Source organism: Erinaceus europaeus, chromosome 7, assembly GCF_950295315.1.
Source record: "Erinaceus europaeus chromosome 7, mEriEur2.1, whole genome shotgun sequence".
Lineage (NCBI taxonomy): Eukaryota > Metazoa > Chordata > Mammalia > Eulipotyphla > Erinaceidae > Erinaceus > Erinaceus europaeus.
In genome coordinates this window covers 77,886,973-77,908,206 of record NC_080168.1, presented here as the reverse complement: position 1 = coordinate 77,908,206, position 21,234 = coordinate 77,886,973, and the positions used below count along the sequence as shown (strand labels likewise).

At 38.8% G+C, this 21,234-nt stretch overlaps 1 protein-coding gene and 1 long non-coding RNA gene across 2 annotated transcripts in view; one reads left to right on the top strand and one right to left on the bottom strand.

The window, feature by feature from the left end:
- The window catches only part of LCP1 (lymphocyte cytosolic protein 1), a 117,927-nt gene that overhangs the window by 86,625 nt on the left and 10,068 nt on the right, over positions 1–21,234 (top strand). The window contains exons 10-15 of the mRNA XM_007521209.3: positions 1,005–1,147; positions 3,816–3,911; positions 7,122–7,317; positions 9,896–9,974; positions 10,541–10,655; positions 12,074–12,207. Coding sequence (XP_007521271.1) covers positions 1,005–1,147; positions 3,816–3,911; positions 7,122–7,317; positions 9,896–9,974; positions 10,541–10,655; positions 12,074–12,207 — 763 coding nt within the window. The remainder of the gene's footprint in view (positions 1–1,004; positions 1,148–3,815; positions 3,912–7,121; positions 7,318–9,895; positions 9,975–10,540; positions 10,656–12,073; positions 12,208–21,234) is intronic.
- LOC132539457 (uncharacterized) overlaps positions 12,297–21,234 on the bottom strand; it is a 54,891-nt gene continuing 45,953 nt past the window's right edge. Inside the window, exon 2 of the long non-coding RNA XR_009550753.1 lies at positions 12,297–12,669. This is a non-coding gene — a long non-coding RNA (uncharacterized LOC132539457). The remainder of the gene's footprint in view (positions 12,670–21,234) is intronic.

The following is a 21,234-nucleotide window of genomic DNA, read 5'->3' as shown; positions in this document are numbered from 1 at the left end:
AAATCAATATATTAGATATGATGAAGAAAAAATGTATGAGTATTTTAGAACTTATACAAAAGAATATGGAAATTGTGCACCATAATCTTGTTTATATAAGTTAGAAATAGAATGCACCTTAAAGAATTGTATATTTAAACACCTTTTATGAAAATATGAAGTAAGAAATATACTAATGGGAAAGGGGACAAAGAATATTGACCTGCAGATTTGACTTCAGCTAAATTTACATCTTCTAGCTGATACACACACACACACACACACACACACACACACACACACTTATCTGAGGAGAAAGAGAAAAGAGTTCATTACACTTTGTGAGATGCTATAATTATGTGTTGGGAGTCAGGTGGTAGCGCAGCGGGCTAAGCGCGGGTGGCGCAAAGCGCAAGGACTGGCATAAGAATCCTGGTTCAAGCCCCCGGCTCTCCACCTACAGGGGAGTCGCTTCAAAGGCAGTGAAGCAGGACTGCAGGTGTCTGTCTTTCTCTCTTACTCTCTGTCTTCCCCTCCTCTCTCCATTTCATTAACAACAACGACATCAATAACAACAACAATAATAACTACAATGATAAATAATTGAAAAAAAATTATGTGTTAAACATTTGAAATACAACATACCTATGAGAGTAGACAAGAGGGCATCGTCATTCACACTTGGTAAAATGTCCTATCACAGAGTGTGGTCTGGTAGGCCCAGGGAGACATTGACTATTTCCAAGGCTCTGATATATTCTTAGGCGTCATTGGTCATGGATGAGTCATTGGTGCTTTGAGTCATTGGTGTTTTGTCTTCACTAGCTGAAAATGAGGCTAAATAAACCAAAAATATCTTTTTCTTGGAGAATAATAGTGTTTATTTCATGGGAAAGTCTATATACTGTCCAATGTCTCAGAAGAATAGCATTGCTACCTCAGTCTTCTAGCAGGACTCAAGAAACCCCCTCTCCCCCCAAGAAAGCACCTATATTTATTTTCCTTTGGTTTTTGTGCTTCTTTAGCTCTGATTGCCCTTCTGAGAGAAGGGGAGAGCCTGGAGGATTTGATGAAGTTGTCCCCTGAGGAGCTCCTGCTGAGATGGGCTAATTACCACCTGGAAAACTCTGGCTGCAACAAGATCACCAATTTCAGTACTGATATCAAGGTATGAGGAGTGTAGTTTGAACATAACTCACTGCAGCAGTGAAGGGAATCTGGGCAGGACAAGAGAAAAAACACTAAGATACTGGGCCTTGTCACTTCAGAAACTGTGGGGCTAGAGAATGGCTGTTTTCCAAATGCTCACCCTTCAAAAGACCCTGTGCAGCAGTAATGCTGGGTCATAAACTGTTCCATCCAAAGTCTACATAGCCAATAAGAAGAGCCATCTTGGAGTTTTAGTATCAGAAAGTAGAGGGACTCTTGGGGCATGGGTTAGAGGAAAAGCAAGAAATATAACTGCTTTTTAAGTGAAGAGAATATGTCAGACTGTGATGTGTTTTGATTTTTTTTTAATCAATGGGAGAATCAGGTAGGAATTCCTTTTTAAGAATTAATTACAGATTCTTTTGATTACACAACTAACTAGCAAACATGGTATATCTACTGCATGCCAGACACTATTCTAACTGCTTCATCATACATGCTAACTCCCTTGATATTCATAACAAGCCTAAGAGATAAGAATGATTGTCACTTTATAGATAAGAAAACTAAGGTAGAGAGAATTTAGGTAACATGTTAATGTTCACATAGTTGGGAAATGATGTTAGGATTCAAATCCAGCTGTCATTCTTCCTAATCCCTATACTATACTACTGTTAGATTTCTTGAAATTTTCTCATTTGTAGAAATCAGAGTGTTTTTAAATAATGAGTTTGGAAGCCCTATGTAAAGAGAACTTACTCCAGACCAGGAAGATGCCATGAATCACATCGAAGGGGTTCAGTAGGAAAAAGGCAGAGGGAAGCATGTGCTAAAGTGTGAATAGTTCTTTGTCAAGAGGAAAGGAAACAGCTATTGGCACTGAGGATCAATGAAGCAATTCTGAGTTTAAGGAGCAAGGAAGGAATGTCAGAAGACAGCCCCTAGCAGTAAATGGTGTGAGATCCTAAAATGCAGCAGGAATAAAACATTTGTCTCCATTTTCTCCAAAGACAAAAAAAAAAAAAAAAAAATCAGAGGGAAGGAGGTCACATGATTCATCAAGAAGTGACTCAGACTATATTTCTTTGAGTGATAGCTTCCTCCCAATGTGGACTCAGAGTTTTTAGAGCTGAGTCTTCTAGGCACAGTACCTATTAAAGTGAAGTTTCTAGATGGAAAGCCCTTGGGCCCCATTAGCACCTAAGCTAATTAAAGTCTATCTTCTTTTCCTAACTGCACAGCTTTGTTGGGCTTCACATCTAGCATCACCAGACAAACTGGAATTTAGTAGGAGGTGGACAGCCTTATGTCTGTTGGTGCTTGACAATTAAGCTCTGCAATAGTTTCAGCCAAAGTTTGCAACAATTCTAGCCAAAGTTGGGTTGCTTGATCTGAACCATAAATACTTTCCTAACACTGAAAGGCTCTGTTCTTACAGAATAATAACTATTTTGGCTTGGGCAGCTGCTCTGTGTATTGAGAACTAAAGCTGAGCACTTAAGCAATGGTAGTGCCTATTCCCAAGGAGCACTGCTTCTCAGTCAGTGTCAGGGCTGCCTTGTGTGTGTCTGCAAACCCAGAAGCATAAAGAAATGTCCTTCTGTAATAACATAGTCAACAAAAGTGGGGCAGAGGCCCACACTAGGATTAGAAAGACCTACTGGAGTCAGATGTAGTGAGTTGACTCTCAGGGAAGCTAAGAGAATATAACGCATAGTAGTCAGGTTTGACTGGTGCCTAACACCTGCATGGAACTTTCACTGCCTTTGAAATAGTAGCAGTGACAAGAGGAGGAACAAATAGAAAGAGAGAGGTGAAAGTTGGTTTTCCCAGGTGCTTCATCAGTAACTGGTGTTCTCTTGTTCTTATCTCTCACAAGTATCACAGTGGTGAGCATGTCTCTAGCCTTCCTAGGGTGTACCCATTTTTAAAAACAGCAGCAGCTGAGCTTTTGGTTTTTAAGAGAATTAAGATGCCTTTAAAAAAAATCTGTATGCTTTCAGTGAATGGGAATAAGTTTATAATTTAAGACTATGATTGCTGGAATTCTTCTTGTTGAAAAACCACACTTCCAAAATCTGAAAAACAAAACAAAACAAAAAAACCTAGATTTCCATTTGCTTTAACTAGATTTGACTAGTTTCTAGGTAAGAATTAAATGTACTTGTCATCTTAAATTCTCTCTTTTACATAAAGATTGCTTTTTAATGCTTTTACTTTCTGGGTTTTTTTGTTAAATCTTTCTTTTGCTGACTGTCCATTTAAATGTATTTTAAACCCTGCTTTAAACTTCTGCTTAATTTTTCTGTCACTTTTTTTAAAATTAAACCTTAGCTGACTGACTTCTACAGCAATATAAAGGTATATACATTTTCCTTTATATAATTTAATCTGTGTGAGTGAATTATTTTTCTCCTCTAAGGACAACAGAATAGTATTTGCTTCTCTGTGTTGCCCTTTCATGTTCTGTGCCTTTAATTGTTACATTTCTTTAAAAATTAAAGAAAGGCAAATATGATATGTTAACAGGCAAATGGAAACTTCAAGTAGTGAATGTTTCCAGCTTGTTAATTAAATTGCATCCTTGAATAGAAAACAAAATATGTCTGCTTTTGGGAAATTCTACTTGTGATGCATATGTAATTAGCCATGCCATTTTAAAATTGCAATGTCTTAACTTCTCACAGGATTCGAGGGCTTATTACCACCTGCTTGAACAGGTGGCTCCAAAAGGAGATGAAGAAGGTATCCCTGCGGTTCTTATTGACATGTCAGGACTAAGGGTAAGGCTGTGTTCCAAGCTGTATATAGGGAGCATGATGTTGCCTTCCCGTCAGTGGTTCCGAGTCCTGCATGGCCCTGACTCAAGCTCACATGTGGCATCTCTGGTGAAAGTCCTTAGGCAGCTCTTCACCGTTTGGGATGATAATTGTGAGAAACTTAATCTAGAAATTAAGGCCCTAAGAAAAGAAAGAACAAAGCAAATTAAATGCTGTAAGAAAACATGGCAGCCACCTTCCCAGTCACAATCATTTCATCTTTTCTTAGTCACCACAACACTAAGGGATGGTGTTATTCTTCTGTTTGGGACTCTGAACATTATTTCTGGAAATAAGTGGGACATTTGTGTAAATAAATTAATTCTTACAAAATGAAAAAATACTCAAAAAGGTTAATTAGTATGTCAAAGATCGTGTGACAGATTATTTATTTACTTATTGTTGGTAATAGTTTGTTATAAAATTGTAAGATTACAGGGTATAGTTCCACACCACCCCCACCACCAAAGTTGTCTATCCCAACCCTCGCACCTCCCAAAGATAACCACCATAATTCTCACAAGCCTTACAAACAGTTTGCTTGCTTCTGTTTTGTTTGGTTTTTTTTTTTTTTTTGGCAAGTTCATATAACTCAGATCTCTAAATTCTACATATGAGTGAAACATCTGGTAGTTATCTTTCATCTCTTTAGTTATTGTGCTAAATATAATCACCTCCAGTTCTATCCATTTTGTCTCCAAGGACACAAGGTCATATTTTATGGGATATATATATATATATATATATATATATATATATATATATACACACACACACACATACACACACATGTATATATATATCTCCCATAACTTCTTTAGCCAGTCATCTGATGATGAGCATTTAGACTGCTTCCACTCTTTGGCTATGAATAATGTGACCATGAACATAGGGTAAGGGTGCATATGTCCCTTTGAATTAGTGCTTGAGTGTCCACTAGATAAATGCCTAAGAGTGGCACTGGTAGGTCATAAGAGCATAAGAAATTTCATTTTTATTTGTTTAAGGACTCTCCATACAGTCTTCCAAAGGAGCTGTCCCAGTTTTCATTCCCAGCAGTAATGAAGCAGTGTTCCCTTTTCTCCACAATCTCTCCAACACCTGGTGTGACTGATTATTGGAAGTCATTTGATCCCAGGGTGGCTCAAAAGTCACCCAGCCACAACCCTTGCTCACTGTATCTCTGAGACTAATACGGAAGCAGAAGATAGACTGAGCAGGATCCTGTGAACTTTTAAAAATAACTTATTTGAAGACTTAAAAAGCAGGGTGGGAATAGATAGCAAAATGGTTATGCAGAGAGATTCTCATGCCTGAGGTTTTGAGGACCCAGGTTAAATCCCCAGCACTATCATAAGTCAGAGCTGAGTAGTGCTTTCAGGGAATTAAAAAAAAAAAACAACAACTAAAAAACAGGGCCAGGCAGTGTCGCACCTGGTTAAGTGCACATATTGCAGTGTGCAAGGTTGCAAGTTCAAGCCCCTGGTCCCCACCTGCAGGGGGGAAAGCTTCATGAGCAGTGGAGCAGGTCTGCAGGTGTCTCTCTGTCTCTCTCCCTATCTGTCTCCCCCTCCCTTCTCAATTCCTTCTGTCACTATCCAATAATAAATAAATGCAAACATTAAAAAAAACTAAAAAACAGTTGACACTAGGTACCCCAGAGATGGCTTAAAAGGTAAAGTGCATACCTTATCACATCAAGTTCACATGTTTAATTTTGTTTTTGTTTTTTTTTTAATATTTTATTTTATTTATTTATTCCCTTTTGTTGCCCTTGTCGTTTTATTGTTGTAGTTATTATTGTTGTTGTCGTCGTTGTTGGATAGGACAGAGAGAAACGGAGAGAGGAGGGGAAGACAGAGAGGGGGAGAGAAAGATAGACGCCTGCAGACCTGCTTCACCGCCTGTGAAGCGACTCCCCTGCAGGTGGGGAGCCGGGGTTCGAACTGGGATCCTTATGCCGGTCCTTGTGCTTTGTGCCACCTGCGCTTAACCCGCTGCGCTACAGCCCGACTCCCCACATGTTTAATTTTGATACCACATAGAAGCACCATGGGTAGCAGCTAGGGAACTCTGTGCGTGGTAGAGCAGTACTTTAGAGTTATCTGGAAACATGGAATAAAAATTGATTCAAGAGGCTATTCAGTGATACTGTACATATGCAAGACCTGGTTTCATTCCCCAACAACACATTCAAAGAAAGAAAACAAAAGAACAGTTAACACCGAGTGCATTTGAATTAAACTTTCAGCTTTATAGAATTTTAAAGTTGATTTTGAGAAGCCATTTTATCCATTTTGTGCCTCATTTAATTTTATTAGCAATAAATCATATGAGTTAATGTTAAAATTATCTTATTTCTGAATGAGAAGTTAAGCTCACTATATGTATAATATATGGTATTTTCTAATAAGGCATCATATTAAGAGATAAATTCCTGTTTAAAGTTTTGTTTTCTAAGAACTGATGGCATCAGGCTCTCCCTCTGTTTCTACGTGTGTGTGTGTGTGTGTGTGTGTGTGTGTGTGTGTACAGTTTTTGTTTTGTTTTATTTTTGTAAAATGACTTTTTCAGATAGAAAGGGGCAGAGGAGCTGGCAAAATAGCTCACTTGGATAGTGCACTGATTTGTCTGTGATGTGCACAACCCAGGTTCATGCCCAGCCCCCACCACATTGTAGGAAGTTTTGGTACTATAGCGCCCCCCTCTCTCCTAAGACTTTTGGCTTCTGAGATCAGATGAAATCAGCATGTTCAGGGTGGTATGGCCATAGACTCTCTAAGACTTTTGGTATGAAAAAAAAAATCTCATCACATCTGTACAAGAAAATAATAAAAAGTAAGCACAATTATTGAAAATAGTGAAGATCAACTTAAACAGATCATAGAACATACTGGATCTTTTTTAAAAAAGCACAACAGTCAGCCATTCATTCATCTGCCTTGAATCTGTTTAAAGGTCAGACAATCAGTAACTTGATTGTTGAGGTTCCTTTTACTTGTGACTTTCTGGTTCTGGTATAGGTGAATGTATTACTATGTTGTTGTTCTAAGTACCTATCTGAAATTAAACTCTGTGGGTGTCTGTAAGATTCTAATTTCTTGTTCATGTGGTGCATGCCTCCTTTGTGCCTGGAGAGCCTTGACATAGCTTCTGAACCCTTTGTCATTGCAGGAGAAGGATGACATCCAGAGGGCAGAGTGCATGTTGCAGCAAGCAGAGAAGCTGGGCTGCCGGCAGTTTGTCACAGCCACCGACGTCGTCCGGGGGAACCCCAAGTTGAACTTGGCTTTCATTGCCAACCTGTTTAACAGATACCCTGCTCTCCACAAACCAGAGAACCAGGACATCGACTGGGGGGCACTTGAAGGTACTGGAAATCAGTCAAGAGTTCAGGGAAACATTCACAATTCTAATTCAAAAACAATTCAGAAATCACCTCCTTGGCAAATATAAATCCCTCACACGTACAGGAAGATTTGCAGACAGATCATCAATTCTCTGGTACATATAAAAGAGAATAAGAGATTAATCAAGTCAATTATAGCCAAGCAGGAATAATCAAACACCATTATATCACATCCATTATACACAGACGTCATCCATTATCAGAATTAAATGTTTTAGGAAAGACAGTGCATTTAATTATCAAGTGAAATAAATCCTCAGTTCCAAAAACCTAATTTATATACTTAATGGACTGAGTGTTAATTCCTAGATGCAAGAAATTTTAGTTACTCATCATCTAAATATGATTTTAGCTTATGCTGGGAGGTGTTTGGTGAGAATGTTGCTTTATTTATTTGCTTTGGATTATTGGTGAAGTGTGTGCACAGATCATATGTTCAGGTAGAATCCATAGCAATTTTTTTTGTATTCAGGATTATCTCTGGGGCTCGGTGCCCAAACTACAGGTCCACTGCTTCTGGAAGCTATTTTTTTTCTTCCATTTTTTAAAATTGAATATGACAGAGAGACATGAAGAGAGGAGAGGGGAGATAGAGAAGGAGAGAGAAAGATAGACACCTGCAGATCTGCTTCACCATTCATGAAGCATCCCTGCTGCAGGTGGAGAGCCAGGGGTTCGAACCCAGATCCTTGAGCGAGTCCTTGCACTTAGTATTATGTGCACCCAACAAGATGCACCACCACCTAGCCCCCAAATCTGTAGCATTTGTATTTTTTGACTAATGTAGTTTCTAACAGGTAAAAATATGAGAGATAGTGCTTTATTTTCTGTTGTGAATTAATTCCAACATTGGAACAGAAAAGTCAAGAAAAAAGCAATAATAATATATCAATATTGGCATGGTAAGGAAATCCAAATTTAAGGTTTAGTTGATTCTTTTCCATGAAGCTTTACTCTCACTGGGAATGCAGAGCCAGGCCATGTTCCAGTGCTACTGCATTTACATCATTTGGTAGGTCATGGTCAGAGATGCACATACATATGTGCTTGTATTATGTACATATATTAAATCCTCTAATCACCCACTTCCTCTAAATTATCCCTCTTTAGATTCATCATTATCATTTGAAATTCAAAATCTATAAAACAAAATTGATCATTCCCCACTTTGTCTTCCCACTTCGACATACCTCATCCCTTACACTCCCCTTTAGAAACTCTCTATTTTGGGAAGGGGTAGATAATAATGGTTATACAAACTCATACCTGAGGCTACAAGGTCCCAGGTTCAATCCCCTGTAATCCATAAGCCAGAGCTGAGCAGTGCTCTGGTGAAAAAAAAAAGAAGAAGGAAATAGACTCTCTATTTCCATTGATCATATTCTTCTCTTTTCTTTAGTCACCAAAACTATAGTCCCTGGATTCCACTTTCATGTCTTCCTTTTTTACCCTTAAGTCAACTGAACTTTCAAATATCAGAAGTTTCCCCTGAAGAGTGACTTCTCATATTATTTATTTTGCACAACAGGTGCATTGTGCATATGTGGTTTCATTCAAATAGAGAGAAGCGCCAAGAAAGACCACAGCAGTGGTGCTTCTTCCGGTGCCATCGTATTTCCCTTAGGCTGTCAGGGTTCAGACCTGTAGCTCATACATGGCAAGACATGCCCCCTACCTGATGAGCTACCACTGCCTCCCAGAGTGGCCTTTAGATTGTTGGGTTTTTTTTTTTCCCTTTCTGACTTTTATTATTGTCATGCACCACCTGTTTCAGTAGGTCTTAGGGACCCATTTCCCCATCAGTTAAGTACTTGAAAGTGCCCATGTGTTGGCATCAAATGCTGTCCCTCTGTGTGTTCCATTTAAATGCGTATTTCCTTCCTCTTAATTCTGCACACTGCTGCCATGAACATCACAGTACAGCTTTCATTATATCTGTCTTGCTTAAGAATTTATTATAGCAATAAAAAGAATCCACATTGTCTAATATATTAACCAGAATCTGTTACCTTGCATTCAAATATCCCTAACAGAATCAATCACTAGATAGCCTTATCTCTGGTACTGTACAATGCAGATTCCTGAAAGACCCCTTTCTAGTGGTTTTAATGATACCTTGGCCAACTCTTCCCTTTTTGCTTATATTTGTGCTAGTGAATAGTTTATATTCCTGAGTTTCCCCCAAATCCTCTCCTTTTTTCTCTTCATCATCCATATTTTGCAGGCCTTATAACATGCTCATAGTATACTCTCCCTATTTCAATTCAAGTAGAAAAATACCTCTGCTTTATGTTAGTCTGCTATCTTGCATCTCTCTGATGCCTACAAGTTTTGTCTATAAGCCCTTGAGAGTCCATTCTAAACAGCTCCTTTACACAGAATCCTGCACACTGCTCACAGATGCTATAAAAATGCTTGTTAAATTAAAATGGAGAGACTCCCAACTCCATTCTATTTTTGTTTTGCATTACAGCCTCTTTAATGAAATTTTGATTGTAAAAATGTGTGGCCAGAAAGATAACCAGTTTCTTTACTTTAGGTGAGACGAGAGAAGAGCGAACGTTTAGGAACTGGATGAACTCTTTGGGCGTTAACCCTCGAGTCAATCATTTGTACAGGTAGTGACACTTGTGGGCTCATTGTTTAGTGTGAGACTCTGAGGCCTAGAAAGATTGCTCAGAATTTGCAATGTCACTGTGGCTTGCAGTTCTCTTCACAAAATGTGTGTACCTTAATGAGAAGAGAAATGTGGTAAAATTGAACTGCAGCTGCTGGATATTCAGCTGGTAACATGTATCCACCAACTTTGCTGTGTGTTTAGCACAAAATCATAACCTCAGTAAAAAAAAATAATAAAAAATAAAGACAATTTCTACACTTATAAGCTGATGATCCCAGCTTGTGTCTCATAGGCTATGTCTGCTAAGCCATTTGACACATTTCGTAAGAGACCTATTTCTTTTCCTGGAAGCAGTGGGTTTTGACCTTCCAGAGACCTTAAGTTAACCTGCCCCACCCCATGCCCCAATTGTCTGATCCAGAATTTCATCATTTCTAAAGATGGAAAACTTATTATCAGTTTTACTGGGGTATTATGAATGTTCCTCAAACCAATATATGTGAAAGTGCCCAACCCATTTTAAGTACTTAATCTGAGCATTCTTTCTTATTTGTTTTTGTGCAGTGACTTATCAGATGCTCTGGTCATCTTCCAACTCTATGAAAAGATTAAAGTCCCTGTTGACTGGAACAGAGTAAACAAACCACCATACCCCAAACTAGGGGGCAATATGAAGAAGGTAAACAATGACTATTCTGAACTTGCAATAGGCAGGCAAAGGCACAAGACTGCAAGAGCACCCATAAATATGTATCAGGAGGCCAAACCTGGATAAGTAATGGTCTTTCCAGGGTGTAAACTGCAGTGCTGCAATCAAAAACCCTAGTTGTTTTATTAAAGTGAGTCCCTAATTCCAGTTGATTACTTATTTATAATTCCATGTTGGATGTCTTCAAACATTATGATGTAAAAACTCTAATTAAGATAATTAGAGCAAGCAGAGCTACAGGGTTGCTTTCCCCTCAGTGGGATCCTGTCTCTAATTTTCTAAAGAAATGGAGCTTTGTCCTGACAGTTGTAGTTGTACAAATAGTTTGTCTACTGTCAACACAGTGGGAGCACATTGATTTGTAAAGACAGTCACAGGGTTGGCACAAATATTTCTGCAACTCTTAATGATCCATGGGTAGCCACAGGCCTAGTTGTCCTACATGTCAGTCCACCATGCACAGATAGGATGAAGAGTCTAGATTTTTCCATGTCTATCTTCACAAATTCAGAATTTGGGAGAACATTATGTACAGAAAATTGAGCATGGCTCTCTGTTTATGTTGAGTGAAGCAACCACAAAAACGTTCACAATAATGACCTCATTTTGGTATTGCAACATAGAGTACACTAGGTGTGTGTGTGTGTGTGTGTGTGTGTGTGTGTGTGTGTGTGTGTGTGTGTGTGTGTGTGTGTAACTAAGGCTCTCACCACTCCTAGGCTGACTTCTTCATGGAGGTTGGGAGCTAGAGAGAGATGTCACAGTACTAGAACTCCCCAGCCCCAGTACCACAGGACTCTCATGTGGTGCTGGTGCTAAACCTGGGCCACATTCATGGCAAGACACAAGCTCTGCCCAGTGAGCTATTTATCTGGTCTTTTGAATATATTTTATGAAAGTAAAGAGTTTATTAAAAAAAAAAAAAAAGATTCAAAATTCTCTGGGCCAGTGAGCTAGCTCACCTGGAAGGGTGCTTGCTTTGCCATGCACACGCCCTGGATTCAAGCCCCTGGTATAGCACATGGAAGTACTATATGGCACTGGGGAACTTCACTGCTATGATGTCTGTCACCCTCTCTTTGTGTTTCTATCTAAAAAGTCAGCCTGGAGCTGTGAAACCCTCGAGATGACAATAAAGAAATGAGATGAGGGAGAGGAAGGGAAGGGAAGAAAAAAAAAAGAAAGGAGAGGGAGGGAGGGAAAGAGAAAGAACAGAAAGGTTCTTTGATTAATTTTGAATCTTGAGATTGCAAAACCAAATGCAACTTGTGAGATCATTCAGTCTGATCATATTAGCTTTGTTCTGTGCCTTCATTTTTATCATCTTAAGTTATTTGGTACTTATTATCATATCACATCAGATTGCTTTCCTTCTCACTCATTAATAGCTTGAGAACTGTAACTATGCAGTGGAACTGGGGAAGAACCAAGCTAAGTTTTCTCTGGTTGGCATTGGTGGACAAGATCTCAATGAAGGAAACAGAACTCTCACATTGGCCTTGGTCTGGCAGCTGATGAGAAGGTAACACATTTCAGATGAATGACTTTTTTTCCCCAAAAATGTTTTGTTTTTTTTACTTTATTTATAAAATGGAAATATTTACATTAAAAATGTTTTTTAAATTTATTTATAAAATGGAAATATTGACAAGACCATAGGATAAGAGGGGCACAATTCAATTCCACACAATTCCTACCACCAGAACTCCATATCCTATCCCCTCTCTTGAAAGCTTTCTTCTTCTTTATCCCTCTGGGAGTATGGACCCAGGATCATTATGGGGTGCAGAAAGTGGAGGTCTGGCTTCTGTAATTGCTTCTCTGCTGAACATAGGTGTTGGCAGATCAATCCATGCTCCCAGCCTCTCTCTCTCTTCCCCTAGTGGGATAGGGCTCTAGAGAGGTGGGATTCCAGGACACATTGGTGAAGTCATCTGCTCAGAGAAGTCAGGTTGGCATCATGGTAGCATCTGGAATTTGGGAGCTGAAAAAGCATTAAGATATAAAGAAGCACAAATTGTTAAAGAATCAGGAACCTAAAGGCAAGAATATAGCAGATGAGATTTTGGGTCTCCATTTTGGAAAAAGCTAGTAGGCCTATTTTAGATATATTCCAAGGGCCTCATGATTTAACTAATTTGTGCCTGAGCTTCACAGTTAACATGCAGGTGGACCCAAGTTATTGTCTGGGGAGATGGTGTCATAGTTGGAAAAAGGACTATAAAGCTGGATCAGGGAAGAGAATAGCTCCCAAATATGGGAAAAGTATATCAATATTGTTCATTGTAAACCCCATCAGTTATATATGGGGCCCATATTCATTGCAGAAGCTTGTGTAGATGAATGGATTTTAAAAGAGATTATTATTAAATGTATTGTTTACCTAGAAAAAAAGTTAGAGGGACTGGGTGATGGCATACCTGTTTGAGCACACGTTATAATGCGCAAGGATCCAGGTTCGAGCCTCCAGTCCCCACCTGCAGGGGGGAAGCTTCATAAATGGTGAAGCAGTGCTGAAGGTGTCTCTCACACTTTCTATGCCTCCTTTTCCTCTCAATTTCTGAGTGTCTCTATCCAATAAATAAATAAAGATAATTAAAAATAGAAAATAGGTAGAAATTTTTAGAAATGTCATTTAATTCAGTGAAATTATAGTTTACACTAAATTGAAAATTGAGAAATCTTTTTCCTGTTTTTTTTTTCCTCTTTCATTTCAGATTTTAATTCAGGTATGTTGAAGTACCATTACTAGGCTCATAAACATTTCTATATCTTCATAATAAATTATATCTTTTTTTCACTATGAAGTGACCCTCTTTATAACATACTTTTCTATGAGATATGCTTGTATTGATACTCAGTAGTTTGCCCTTCTTGATGAATGTCAACATGGCATACCTTTTTCTTCCTGTTATTTTTAACTAGTTTATGTAAATGTCATTTAATAGTCTTTTAAAGGGAACTTCAAAGTAAGAAGGGAATGTGTTTTCATTACCTATGTATTTGCATTTTCAGTGCTTTTCTTTCCCTGGTGTAGACCCAAATTCCTATTCATTTTAAAACTAGAGCATTGCTCAGCTCTGGCTTACGGTGGTGTGGGGGATTGAACCTAGGACTTTGGAGCATGGTCCAGGAGGTGGCGCAGTGGATACAGCATTTGACCCTAGGACTTTGGAGCCTCAGGCATGAGAGTCTCTTTGCTTAACCGTTATGCTATGTACCCCCACTCAAATTGCTTCTAATAATGCAAACCTGGTAGTGAGGGAATAGTTCAGCTTCTATATGTCTGAAAAAAAACTTTATTTCATTTTTTAAATATTTTCTCTGGATACAAAATTTTGGGTGAATATTTTTTTGTCTTTAAATGCAATACTCATTGCCCTCTGGCTTACATTGTTTCCAAGGGAAACTACTATTATTCTTATATTTTTTTCTTTCCTGTGTATGTCTTTTTATTTTTAAAAAATATTAAAGATTTATTTACTTCTTTATTATGAAAAATAATGAGAGAGAAACCGACTAAAGCACTGCTCAATTCTAATATCTAGTTGCTCTACAGATTGAACCTATGGCATCTGGTGTCTCAGGCATGCTATCTCCCCAGGTCAAGCTCTCTCCCCAGCTCTTTTTTTTCTGACTTGTTTTATATTATTTGAAAATTTTTAACATGATACTTTATTCAGTTACCCAGGATTATGGTCTTTTATCTTTTCTTTTTTTCCCCCCTTTTGTTGCCCCTTTTTTATTGTTGTTGTTGTTATTGTTGTTGTTACTGATGTCGTCATTGTTGGATAGGAGAAAGAGAAATGGAGAGAGGAGGGGAAGACAGAGAGGGGGAGAGAAAGATAGACACCTGCAGACCTGCTTCACCACTTGTGAAGTGACTCTCCGGCAGGTGGGGAGCCAGGGGCTTGAACCAGGATCCTTACACTGGTCCTTGCACTTGGCGCCATGTGCGCTTAACCCACTGTGCTACCACCTGACCCCATCTTTTTTCAAAGACGTGTGCATGTGTTATTATTCCTATATTTAGTGCTTGCATGACAGAGGGTAAGAGATAGAAAAAAATAGAGACAAAGAAAGGGAGAGATACCTGCATCTTTGCTTCACCAAGCATGAAGCTTTCCCCCTGTAGGTGGGGATTTGGAGCTTGAACCTGAGCCCTGGAACTTCATAATGTGTGTGTTCAATTAGGTGAGCCATCACATAGTCCCAGTCATTATACTTTAAGTGAATTTTCCTTTTTTATTATTTGTTTAGCATTTTACATAATATGTAACTTTAAAAAATTATTAGTAACTTAATAATGATTGACAAGATTATAATAGTTGTACAATTCCATACAATTCCCACCATCAGAGTTCTGTATCCCATCCCTCCATTGAGAGAGTTCCCTATTCTTTATCCTGCTGGGAGTATAGACCAAAATTCTTTATGGGGTACAGAAGATGGAAGGTCTGGCTTCTGTAATTGCTTCTCTGCTGAACATGGGCACTATCAGATCGATCCATACCCCCATCCTGTTTCTATCATTTCTTGATGGGATAGTGCTCTGGAGAGGTGAGGTTTCAGGACACGTTAGTGAGGTTGTCTGCCCAGGGAAGTCAGGATGGCATCATGGTACCATCTGCAACTTGGTCGCTGAAAAATAATAAGATATAAAGCAGGGAAAAATGTTTAATAATCAGGAACCTAAAGGTAAGAACAGAGCAGATGGAACTAAGGGTCTTTGTGTGGAAAGAAACTAGGAAGTCTATTTTAGGTACATTCCTTTAAAAAATTTTTTTTTTAATTTATTAATGAGAAAGATAGGAGGAGAGAGAAAGAACCAGACATCACTGTGGTACATGTGCTGCCAGGGATTGAACTCAGGACCTCATGCTTGAGAGTCCAATGCTTTATCCACTGCACCATCTCCTGGACCACTATTTTAGGATTCCAAGGGGCCCATGACTTCAATAATTTTTACCTGAGCCCGATAGATAACATGCAAGTAAGCTAAAAGTATTGTCTGGGAAGATGGCGTCAGAATTGAGAATAGGACTAGAAAGCTGGACCAGGGTACAGAGTAGCTCCTAAACATGGGGCAAGTGTATAAATACCATTAACTGTAAGCCCCATCGATCTGGTCTAGGGCCCATATCTATTCATATTTAGCACAGAAGTCTGTGTAACCTCTGCATCCTTGTCAGACTGAGTTCTCAGTCCATGGTCACACCTAGGAACATTATAGGCAACACTCATTTCAAGACCAATCTTCCTTGAATGGCAGAGTATGTTGACCCCCCCCCCCCCTTTGGAGAGTGGGGCAGTCCCTACTATTGTTCTACATTGAGTATGTGTAACTTTGTAACTGCTTTATTAGGAGAACTAGTGGTTTATAATACAGTTATCACATGTGCACAGTTTCCTATCTCCCCATGATAGGTGTCTACATACCACACCCACCGCCAACTGATAACACTTATACACAGGTAGGAAAACCTTACCCAGATCACAGGCCCCTGAGATCCAAAGCATCTCATAGTTGAGAAAAAACAACTTCAGACACTTCATAAGTTTATCTCATGAGTCTGGAGGGACAGCACTTAGACACCTCGAAATAGGAGAATATCAGGTGTTCTGGTGATCAGAACTCAAGGCAGAGTATTTATTTATAAGCACATCAAAAGGAACAGGAAGATCACAGATCCTTTTAGGTAACACAACAGGAACAATTGTCAGAGCACAAATTTCTGTAAGGTATGGGAGACATCAAAAATAAGTTAAACATTGTTTACTATAGTTTTTGTCTGAATGTCATTAGGTACATTTCTCTGATGCCTTAAGAAATATTCACAGAACTCTATTATGCATAAACTCCAAACCCTTCAGGGACAGATGTTGGAGTTAAAGATATATATTTTGCATGATCTCAAGGCCTATGGGCAACCATAATAACTTTCTGACAATCTTCCATACTTCTGCCTTAAGGGGAAGGGAGTTATGACAAAAAAGGAGCATCTGAAACCTTATGTACCAAGCACCTGTTAACAATCAACCAGACTTATTTTGTTAACATGAAGGCTTTAGGTAAAATCAACAGAATTTCATATATATATATATATACTATTTATAAAAAGGAAACATTGACAAAACCATAGGATAAGAGGGGTACAACTCCACACAATTCCCACCACCAGAACTCCATATCCCATCCCCTCCCCTGATAGCTTTCCTATTCTTTAACCCTCTGAGAGTATGGACCCAAGGTCATTGTGGGATTCAGAAGGTGGAAGGTCTGACTTCTGTAATTGCTTCCCCGCTGAACATGGGTGTTGACAGATTGATGCATACTCCCAGTCTGCCTTTCTCTTTCCCTAGTGGGGCGGGGTTCTGGGGAATCAGAGCTCCAGGACACATTGGTGGGATCATCTGTCCAGGGAAGTCTGGTCAGCATAATGCTAGTATCTGGAACCTAGTGGCTGAAAAGAGAGTTAACATACAAAGCCAAACAAATTGTTGAAGAATCATGGACCTAAAAGCTGGAATAGTGCAGATGAAGAGCTGAGGAGTCCTCCATTTTGTAGAACCAGGATCCCTACGCTGGTCCTTGTGCTTAACCCGCTGCACCTGACCCCTTTTAATGGAGTTTATTTTATTTTTGGTAAAGTCTTGTGAACTTTTTATATATTCTGACTTCTTCTATGCTATGAAAGCAGAGATTCTAGTTTATTCACCAATGTGTCTCATCACATAGACGAGTGGTTGACTCTTGCTTGATATCTGATAATTATTTATCTTAGGCAGACATATTAATTATATACATTTTTATTGGGAGATTAGTAGTTTATAGTATGATTATTGGCATATGGGCATATCAGTCTCCCAAGACTCTTTTCTGATTTTTATCCCTTTAATCACAGGGGTAAAGAATTTTTTTTTCTGCCAAGGGCCATTTGGATATTTAGAACATCATTTTCAGGCCATACAAAATTATCAACTTAAAAATGAACACTATGTTGCTATGAAAAAAGCTTTATTTGTCTTGACAGCTCCAGACCAAATGTTTTCACAGGTCATTTATGGCCCACAGGCCTGTCTTTCCTCTTCCCCAGTCTAATATATGGTGTGTAAAGGTCTTCTCCCATTCTTTTTGTTACTTGTTTCAAGCAATTTGATTATGATGCACTATTGCTTTCTCCTGCCTGACTTTTCTCAAGCTTCTTGAATCACTGGGTTGATAGATTTCATCAAATTTGAACAGGCTTTTTTTTCCCCCTTCATTTCTTCAAATACATCTCCTATACCCAACCACTTATCCACTCAACCCAGTGACGTTTTTCTTTTTTCTTTTTTTCTTTCCTCGGGGGGAGGGGACTCCAGGTACACATATATTTGGTCATTTAAAATTCGCCTAATCAATCTGCAACTCATTTTTTCCTCCATTTCATTTTTTTCCTTCAGTTTAATACTGAATAATATCTATTGCTTTATTTTCAAATTCACAATCTCTACCTCTGTGATGCCTAATATTGCATCAATTCCATCCTGCTTCTGTGTGTATATTTATCTTAGCCATTATAGTTTTCAAATATATGAATTTGGGTCTTTTCTGAAATCTCTTCTACATTCAAAATATAATCACATAATTGTTATTTCTGGGTTTGTTTCCATTAATCGATTTTATCCTCATTCTGGGTCATGACTTTCTGTGTGCCTACTTATCTTTACTGAATGTGAAGCATTGTGATTATTATCTTATGGTGTGATTAGCATTTTTGCATTCCTTTAAATATTCTCTTTTTTTTTCCCCTGAAGTGGAGTTAAATTACTTGAGCACAGTTTGACCCTTTTAAGGTTTATTTAGTCTGGAGTTAATTTTGTCTCTCAGTGCTAAAATCATCTTTTCTGTCTACTGTTAGGTTTTCCCACTATTGAAAGCCCAGTTCTCTCTAGTCCATCGTGTGCTAGGATTGTTCTGCTGGTTCACCCATGATACTCTCTTTTGCTTGTCCCTGGTAGCTTCCTCAGATGTATGAAGAGAATTCAAAGACCTGAAATAAGCCCTCTGAATATCCCTAGAACTTTCTCTGTAGTTGACACTCTGACCTCTCCAATACTTTCCCAGTTTTCTGCCCTACAAGTTCTAGGCACTGTGACATGCCTGAGTTCTCTTCCCTGTGTCCTCACTCCAGAGGACTGCCATGATTGCTCTGGCCTGTCACTCCCCTTCCTGAACTGCAGCCTGGAATCTCACCATGCCATGAGCTGGGACCTTAAGGACTAGCCACACTATTTCCCTTCTTCCAGGTCCCAGCGTTTTACACTTCCTACTGCTCAATTTCTAAACAAAATTATTTCATGTGTTTGGATATTTAAGGCAGAGAAATAAGTATTTCTCCTCTGACTCTATCATGACCAGAAGCAGAATTTTCTGCTAACTCTTTGAGAGAATTTTAGAGTGACCTGGGCAGTCACACAAGTGGCTAGAATTTTGACCTTCAAAGTATTAGCTCCCAAGTTCCATCCCCAGTGTCTTGTTTGCCAGAGTTATACTCTGGTTCTCTATCTCATATTGGCAAATGAATACGTTTTTTCTTAAAGAGAGAACTTGGGGGTCGAGTGGTAGCGCAGTGGGTTAAGCACACATGGTGCAGAACGTAAGGACTGGTGTAAGGATCCCAGTTCGAGCCCCTGGCTCCCCACCTACAGGGAGGGGGGTCGCTTCACAAGCGGTGAAGCAGGTCTGCAGGTGTCTTTCTCTCCCCCCTCTCTGTCTTCCCCTCCTCTCTCCATTTCTCTCTTTCCTATCCAACAACATCAATAACAACAATAATAACACAACGATAAAAAAAAAAACAGGGCAACAAAAGGGGGGGGGAAGCCTCCAGGAGCAGTGGATTCATGGTGCAGGCACCAAGCCTCAGCAATAATCTTGGAGGCAAAAAAAAAAAAAAGAGAGAACTTTAGATATCTTTTAGAGTCAAATATAAATTTTATTTATATGCGAACTGTGATAATATTCACTAAACAATAATAAACTATAATAAGACATAAAAGTAGAATGTACTTTTGTAAGTAAACAGTTTTTGGCCTCTAAGTATGAATCTAGGAGAGTTTTAGATAACAAATAGGTAACCATAATTTACTATATATACTTCCCTCTTCCCTGTTATATTGATTGTTCTCCTAGGCAGAAATCTTGCATTCTTTAATTAAAATCTATATTTGCATGATCTGATTCGTTTTTCTACCTGGAAGGTAGCTCTTGAAACCATATGTCACATTATATTATGTCTAACAAGGTCATGGGAAGAACAAGGATTGTAGTATACAGAATACTTCAGCTTTATTCTCAAGCCTCTGCCTGCAGTTTCTAATGTTCATAATGGTTCTCAAAGTACTTATCAATGCTTCCAGTAAGGTAGGATAATCAGAAGTTATCATAGTAGATTTCACTGGCTCACTACCAAGCATAGTGCTCCAGTATCATTCATCTTTTCTTTCTCTTTTTCTTATTTAGTGACTTAAGAGTTTTTCAAAATTATACATGTTAAGTTTAAGTTACCATTCCATCCACCAATGTTATAAGGTCCTAATGGCACAGAAAACTCTGGATTTAAGCATCTGCAAGTCTAATTTGTTGTTGTTATTATTGTCACTGGGACTTCACTGCTCTGCACTGATATTTTCATATAGAAAGTGGGAGGCAGGGGATGGCAGAAAGAGGCTACAGGATCAAAGTTTCCCCCACTTCCATGGAGTTGGGGGACTTGTTTGGCCTGTGCACTTCCCAAGGTGAGCTTCCTGCCAATCCTTCAACTCTTTTTTCTATTTTACTGCATGTACCTAGAACATCACTGAAGGCTCCCAAAGGCCATTCTCAACAGTGTGTTTTCTGAAACGATTTTCAAATTATCCTCTTTTGTCTTTTATATGTGTTTTTAATTTTTTAATTAAAAAATTTTTTATTATATTTATTTATTGGATAGAGACAGCCAGAAATTGAGAGGAGGAGGGGAGATAGACACAGAGAGAGAGAGACAGACACCTGCAGCACTGCTTCACCACTCGCAAAGCTTTCCCCCTGCAGGTGGGGACTGGGGACTCGAACCTGGGGCCTTGTGCACTGTAATATGTGCACTCAACCAGGTGCGCCACCACCGGCCCTGTGTTTTTAATTTTTAACAGATTGGTTTTGTACTTTAAAACCAAAGTGAATTTTCAGTTACAACAGTTAAATTGACTCATGGGTCTGAATACTAAATAATCTGGTATTTCCTGCTTTAATGATAAGAAACTTCAAGTGAACTCTATTGTATTTTGAATCATACACAATCTGATAGTCACCATATAGGGTGCTCTAGGTTCAGGAAATTTTATAGAGGGTGACCTAAGTTACATGGAATGACTGGGGTATTTATGATAAGTCTAACCTGCTCCTGGCATCTCCACCTTGTTAATAAGTCAGACTTCTCATGAGTGTTTACTATCCAAGAATGGTGTATAAAAACAAGTAGACAGAGAAATACATTCCTCTTGAAGGAGAGGAGATGACAGATAATTA